Here is a 7,685-nt window from a genome sequence, read left to right on the forward strand (position 1 = left end):
AACACGAAACTATATTTGCTGGATTTGAGGTTAAATTAGAACCAACCAACTGGTAACAATAATATTAATCACCAAAGTGCCTACGTTCTCATAGCAACATTAGATGACAGAACCTTGAGAGGTATCAGAAATGCAGAAACACGGATGCACAATACATTTGATAGAAAATACTAATTTTAAGGTAGCTATTTGTTGTAAAGGATGAGTAATATATAAATAGCACAGAATGCAGGAAAGTTTTACTCTTTTTAATTTTCTTTTAGTTAATTAGTTTTATTTCGCTTTGGAGAAATTTAAATGAACCTAGTATGTCAATTAAAATGAAAGTTTAAATATAAACAAGAGAACATATCCCAAACTACAAATGGGATAAAAATAAAAGTTTAAAGAGTTTAAAATTTGGTATCTTTCTTTCACATGGGCCCGGCATGGCCAAGCGCGTAAGGCGTGCGACTCGTAATCCGAGGGTCGCGGGTTTGGTATGGGGCGTATAATGTGACGGTCAATCCCACTATTCGTTGGTAAAAGTAGCCCAAGAGTTGGCGGTGGGTGGTGATGACTAGCTACCTTCCCTCTAGTCTTACACTGCAAAATTAGGGACGGCTAGCACAGATAGCCCTCGAGTAGCTTTGTGCGAAATTCCAAAACAAACAAACAATCTTTCACATAATCAAAATAATTAAATAAATAAATAATAACTAATACGAAAACAATCATTGCCTTTGTTCAAATATTCATGAAATTTACTGTGCATGAAAGATGTGTCCCCCTCATACTGGTGAAGGGTATAATCTAATGATGAATACATCATAAGCAAGATGAATACGTATAATATTTGTAAGTCTGGTTTGTTTCAAATTTCGCGCAGAGCTATACGAGAGCTATCTGTGCGAGCCGTCTCTAATTTAGAAGTACTAGTTACGGTCCTCACTTTATTATATATTTTTTATTTAACGTCATTAGTTACTTTATTCTTCTAAGCCATTATTATAAACATTTTCATTAACTTTATGAATATTCAACTTGTTTATCGTGAATCGTCTTATTAGTTTTTCTAAGAATCACGACAAAATATTAACTGTGAATAAGCTCTTCGAGAATACAAAGAACAAAAATTCTGTTGAAAAAATTCAATGATATTGGAAAACTGTAAACCATGTTGAAATATATTAAAATGTCAGTTTTTTATTTATTTATGTGTTGGAGGAGTTTAGCACCAACCGAATCACAACTTTTCCTTTGTCCAATTGTCACAGCAAGTTGGTCAGTGGACAAGTTATATTGCACTCTCCATAATTCCAAACCATCAACCATAAGGAGGAAACCTGCCCAGCAAACTTTTATTTAATACCCTATGATTATAAATTATTAAGTATAACTTCTTTTTATGGCCGGAGATGGCAAGATGATTAAGGCACTCAATTCGTAATCTGAATATCGCGGATTTAAATCCCTGTCACACCAAACATGCTCGCTCTTTCAGCTGTGGGGAGTTATAGTGTTTCGGTCAGTTCCACTATCCGTTGGTATAAGAGTTGGCGGTAGGTAGTGATGACAAGCTGCCTTCCCTTTAGCTTACACTGCTAAATTAGAGACGGCTAACGCAGATAGCCCTCAAGTAGCTTTGCATGAAATTCAAAACAAACCAAAGTTCTTTTTATTTTATTTTTCTATATTTTCATGTTATCACGCCTGTATGAGTATATTCTCAATAGAGGGCAATTGACTAATTTCTTCGTGGTTTCGTAAACTTCAGATTTTTGCATGAAAAGACTATTAGTATTGCTGTAGTAACAAGTAATCGATTATTATTATTTAGTAATATTCAGGCATTTTCTCCTTATGTGTGTTTAATTAGTTAATTAAAGAAATCAGTTGTAAGATAAAATTACTAGGCTTAATGGATTTATCTGGTAATAATAATAATAGGCCTAACAGTTACACTAATACCGGTATTGCCAATCAGGAAGAAAACATTTTTGTGGACAGTTCTTCAACCTCAAATTCTTTAAGTTCTAGGATTAGGAGAACTCAGGCTCAATTTCATGTTCAGGCTATGGTTAGAGGGCGATCTAGATATAATTTTAGTGGAAGACATATTTCTGGCGTAACATCCAATAGTGAAAGATTAGATAACTTGTTGAACAATGAATATAGGAAAATATGCCGACAAATAAATCAAGCCAAGAAACATATTGAACTTTTGAGAGAAAAAATGAGAAACATAAAATGTCTTTTACGTAGAGCAGAAAAACATAAAAATCATGCTTTTCGACATAACATGAGCCTTGAACTTTCTACCGTCAGTGGAATGGAAATGATGTATGGATATTTTATAAACCAGAAAAGGTTTGAACTACTTCGTCTTCGAGGACTTAGATATTTGCAAAATCACTTTCCTGATCAAAGGCTTTCACAGTCAAGAAATACAAATCGTGTTGTGAATGCTGTAACTTCTAGTAATGTTACACAGATAGACATGCCTGGAATTCTCACTCTTCATGAAAGTATTAATAATATCCATAACATTACAAGTAGTGAAACTGAAAGCTTGAGTTCTGATGAAACTCAGAATAATACTGGACCAAGAATGTATAATGATGCTAATATTAATAGCCTGAGTGCTGATGAATCATACAGTAGTACTAGAGATAGTATTAATGCCATTACAAATAGTGACAGTTTAAGTACGGCTGAAATTCGCAGTGGTGATGGAGAAGATATCTTTACAATTAATAGCACGGGTAACTTGAGTGCTGATGAAGTTCATAATGTGTCAAGTCCTTCCTCAACTGAGATGAACAACTGAAACATAAAAGAGTTCAATTATTGAAAGAACACACATGAAACTGCAAACAATTCACAATCTTATTTTAATGTATTGCAAATAAGGTTTATATAAAGATAATTTAGAGCCTTAACATTATAATTTATATCTGATTGACTATACTGAATTTAACACATTAAAAAATAATGCTTGTACTTAAAACATGAAATTGACAGAATATTCAGATTGCAGATGAACATTTTAATACAAATAATTCTATATAACTAACACTGTAGAAAGAATGACACTGTATGTAACTGAAAATAACTGCTTTAACACATGAAATGCTAAGAAATTGAACAGAGGAGGATTAAACATTTGTAATATTCTTTGACTAGTGTCAGTATAGTTAAATACATTTAATTTTGTACAGTCTAATTTATCCCAGTGTTATTATCTTACTGTTAATTGTGTTTAAATCTTACTGATGTTTACAAGGATATTTGGAAGATTAGTAGGATAAAGGGCTACTTTGTTCCATGTATCTCAGACAGTAAGAGGAAACAAGTTTAAGAATTTGTAAATACAAGCTAAGCTCCAGTTTTTTTGTTTTTTCCATGACAGTATGTAGCTTATGGTATGAGTTACTCACAGCAGTAGTGGGAGATGGAACTTTTATAATAGTAAGGATTTAAAAATTGGAGTCAGTTATTTTAAGGAAAAGTAAATGATGGGTTTAAGTATTTGTTTTGTGTGTATGAACAGCCTTAATAGGTTAGCTGACTTATTGCTGTACATATGTTGAATAAAGGTTAAAATTATAAAGAAATGTCAAGCCAAATCTGTCATTCCATTCATTATCTGTCACTGTGTTATACTGGTCTAACTCAGTGATAAGTGGTGAATCGAATAATACATTTGTCTGTATTTTGGGTATTTTAAATAATTCAGTTGCTGAATAGTTCAAATGAATAAATTAGTAACAGAAATTTCCAGATTTTTAAAATTCTGTATGTTTACTGTGGTGAGCAAATTATGATTTGAAATACCATGAACATATGCTTCACCACTGCAAGAAACCCTTTTTTGTTGTGGTTATTTATGTCCAGCATTATGGAAGTTGGTGGAATTCCTTGGTGCTGGTATAACTTATGGACAAGTAGGGAACTGAATGATATTTTGAATTTTATATTTATTTTTAGTGTTTTAATTAAACAGCTTGTGTACTGAATGATATAAAGAATAAATAATTTATATCAATACTGCATGTTCTTTAAATTTTATGTATTTATAGGGACATGTAGGAAAGTTGAACTGTAGATTCTAAAAGGGGACAACAGGTTCACACATCACTTGTTTATTTCTGGATGTTCTCTTGGTGGGTAAATTTTACATTTGTGTATACAAAGTACACAAGGTGTATATAATTTATATGTGTGGTTGCTGGATATACAGTACAAGTATTTATTAAACTGTAAAGAAATATGCAAAGAAACTTTAGTGTATTCAGTCAGTGTAAAAAAATTCTACACAGAAATGCATTTATGTTATATATAATATATGATGATTAATGAATACTGATAAATGAAATGGATGAATATACTAGATTCATAATGTCAATATTGTTTAGATTCTTAAAAACCACTATACTATATACAGTACCACATATTTATAAGTGATTTAATTTTAGCATATGCTTCTTTTATATTTTGTAAGTTATTCATGTTATTAAGAATGTATAATTCACAGTCTCTACAGTTTAACATTAATCACTAGTAATTGTTTACTACCAAAAGAGATCATTTAGCCTGTTGACTCTTTTTTTTTTTTTTAACCAGTCTCAATGATACACTATATGGGTATGAAAATGTCTCTGCAAGTATCATTTCAAATTTTTTTACTAATTATATCTTGCTCTATATAAACTGAACAACCAGTTTATATGCTTTGGATGAGATAAATGTTTCTTGTTTCAAATGGCATGGTTGTGACACCAGAACAAAATCTAATCTACAGAGTGTAATCTCATAAACGAGCACATAACTATAAATGTCATGTCAGACAAGACAAATTTTGCTATGGAAAGCTGCACATTGATTAAATATCAGAAACCAAACATGTTAATTCATTAGGTAAACTGGAATAAAAGATAGTTTCAAGTGAAATAAATTATAAAAGTTTTATTAACTTCCACTTGAAAAGTACTCTGTGTTGTACATACAGCATTTTCCCCATAAACTGTCAAAAAAGTGAACCTGAATTAGCAGTTTTGAAATCCTGTTTTGACCCATTTGAGAGGTTTAACTCAAAGCCATAGATACAATACTCTTCAGTTCATTGCATAGATTTACAAGACTTGACTGTGAAGTGTGTTTTTATGACAAGAAAGGGTTTTACCATTTACAGTAGTAATGTACTACACTTTGAAGGCTAAATTTCAATTCAGTTTCTTCTGCAATAGCATATCCAAGTTTTATAAGATATAATTTTAAATTTGCTAGAGTTTGTTTACATGTTAGTAAATATATCAATGTGAACAGCTTCACTCTGTAATTTTTGTTTGTTTGTCAAGGTTGAGGTACAAATGACAACAGCATGCCTTTTTAGGATTATTTTACATTTCTGTTTAAAATATTAGAAAATTTGTATATTACATTTATTTTCATTATCTACCATGAAGAGCACTTTAGTAGATACATCTTCTTTATTAAAATATAAATGGTTTTTTATCAGTTGTTTCAGATTTATTTCTCTGAATTTTAATATCTTAAATTTTATCAGTATGTTACTTGCATACCTGTCTTCCAGAATATTTAGATACAGTGGGCTACTACAGACAAATAATGTTTGGCTATTACTACTTTATAGCTAATATGCAAATTGTAAAGGTAATTTCATGATTAAATAATTAGTTTATCTTAAAATACTGAAATTGTCTGAACTTTTATGATCTTGTCTAGATTAATATATGGAATCACCTGTGTTATAGAGTTGTTATTTAGTTCTATGTAATAAACGTTGATCAGGAGTTACTGAAAAGTTACTTTGATATATTTAATTAGCATTTTGTCAGATATCAGAAATCTACAGACTGGTTTTCTACAGCCCAGGAAAGATGTGCAACAACAAAGACAGAATTGAAAAGTATAGCAATAGTGATGTATAACAGTTAAAGTGTCAAGATTATAATACAGTATTTTTGGGTCAAACAGGGTATTCTACAGAAATGAAAATTAAAGAACATTCTAGTAGTTGGAAGTTAAAGAGATAGAGTCTACTTTTGCATCTCACCTTATTGAAACTAAAAGTTTGATCTACAAAAGAACTGCAAAATTTTACATATTTGTGAAAAAGATAAAAACTAGACAGTCTGAAAATCCTACAAATAAATAGATGTCTTAAATCCAAAGAGTTCTAAACAATCAAACTAACTTAAGTTTTTTTCTATTTGTTACCCCATTTTTCTGTAGATGAATGTCAAGGTAATTTCTGTTTCTTTGTTTGAACGAGTATACAAACCCTATTATAAAAGATTTCAGCCTGTACCCAATGATGCCTTTTATTACAAAACCACAGGCATGAGTAAATGATGTATTTGTGAAATGTACAGGTGTCTTGTTTTCCTCAGTTCTGTAATTATGGAGTTTCACCAAGTCCTGACAGTTTCAGTTACCAATTATATATATACTTTTATGTATTAAGGGTTGGGTATGCTTGTGCATCCACTTCTATGGTGGTAAGCATAACTGCAACAAAAAGTAATAATGAGACAGTTGAAAACATTTGTTAGTGTTATTACATTGCCAAGAGATACAGATATGTTCAATACAACATATGAGTAATAAAGAAATTTCAATGATTTTTGCCTCTGCCTGTATTACAACTTAAATAGCAATCAGTCTTATTAAAATTGTGTATGGTGCTACAGTCTGAATAACATTGTCCAGTGATTTATTGTGTACAGTTCAGTTTTGAGAAAAATAATCATTAAAAAAAGTTTGAGAAGGGAGAATGAAATCCAAAAATCAAAGTAGCCATAGTAGTGATCCTTCATAACCAGATCATTATCAAGATAGTCTCTGGCTACAAGGGCAATCATCCAACTGAAAATGCGTATCATTAGTATCGGGGAGTTGTAGGATTATCTCGAACTTTCATCTCCAAGTTGACCCCAAGCAGACACTAAGGGCCAAACACTTTGGCTTCTAACCTTTATTGGAACTTGTATGTTCTATTGTCGGACAAGACCATTCAATAACTCTGGTGTGGCATTTATGTTAGTTTCATCTTTCACTCACAAGAGCCCCTCACTGGCACAGTGATATATCTGTGGACTTGTAATTCTAAAAACTGGGTTTCATTACTCATTGTGGGCAGAGGACAGATAGTCCATTGTGTAACTTTGTGCATAATTTCAAACAAATACACCACTTACATGAAATGTTGCCTCAACTGATCAGTACATTGTACTTTGTATAATGGGCATAATATTTTTCTGACTGTCAGCAAATTACATACATTATGAAAGACTGCATAAGTGTCTAAACTGAATATAATATGAAAATTCAAATGATTTTAATAGAGGAAATTAAGAGTACTGCATTTAAAGATATTATATGTAATATGCCATCACCGTCACACCAAACATGCTTACCTTTTCAGCCGTGGGGGCATTATAATGTGACGTTCAATCATACTATTCGTTGGTAAAAGAGTAGCCCAAGAGTTGGCAGTGGGTGGTGATGACTAGCTGCCTTCCCTCTAGTCTTACACTGCTGAATTAGGGACAACTAGAACAGATAGCCCTTGAGTAACTTTGTGCAAAATTCAAAAACAAACAAACTCTGTGAGAAGGCATATTGTATCATAATATTTTATAAAAAGTTGAAATTCTTCAGTGATCCCAGTTCAAGGGATT

At 31.6% G+C, this 7,685-nt stretch overlaps 1 protein-coding gene across 1 annotated transcript; it reads left to right on the forward strand.

Moving 5' to 3' along the window:
• The first annotated feature begins 1,713 nt into the window (after window positions 1-1,713).
• Window positions 1,714-6,626, forward strand: LOC143226487 (uncharacterized). Its single transcript, XM_076457512.1, has one exon. It carries the CDS (start codon window positions 1,901-1,903, stop codon window positions 2,807-2,809), a length of 909 nt encoding a protein of 302 aa, XP_076313627.1. The 5' UTR covers window positions 1,714-1,900; the 3' UTR covers window positions 2,810-6,626.
• The last annotated feature ends 1,059 nt before the right edge of the window (window positions 6,627-7,685 follow it).

The sequence above is a fragment of the Tachypleus tridentatus genome, chromosome 1 (assembly GCF_004210375.1).
Source record: "Tachypleus tridentatus isolate NWPU-2018 chromosome 1, ASM421037v1, whole genome shotgun sequence".
NCBI lineage: Eukaryota > Metazoa > Arthropoda > Merostomata > Xiphosura > Limulidae > Tachypleus > Tachypleus tridentatus.

What these genes read in the sequence shown, in the direction of transcription:
- LOC143226487 (XM_076457512.1), top strand. Translation starts at nt 1,901, where the DNA reads ATGGATTTATCTGGTAATAATAATAATAGGCCTAACAGTTACACTAAT.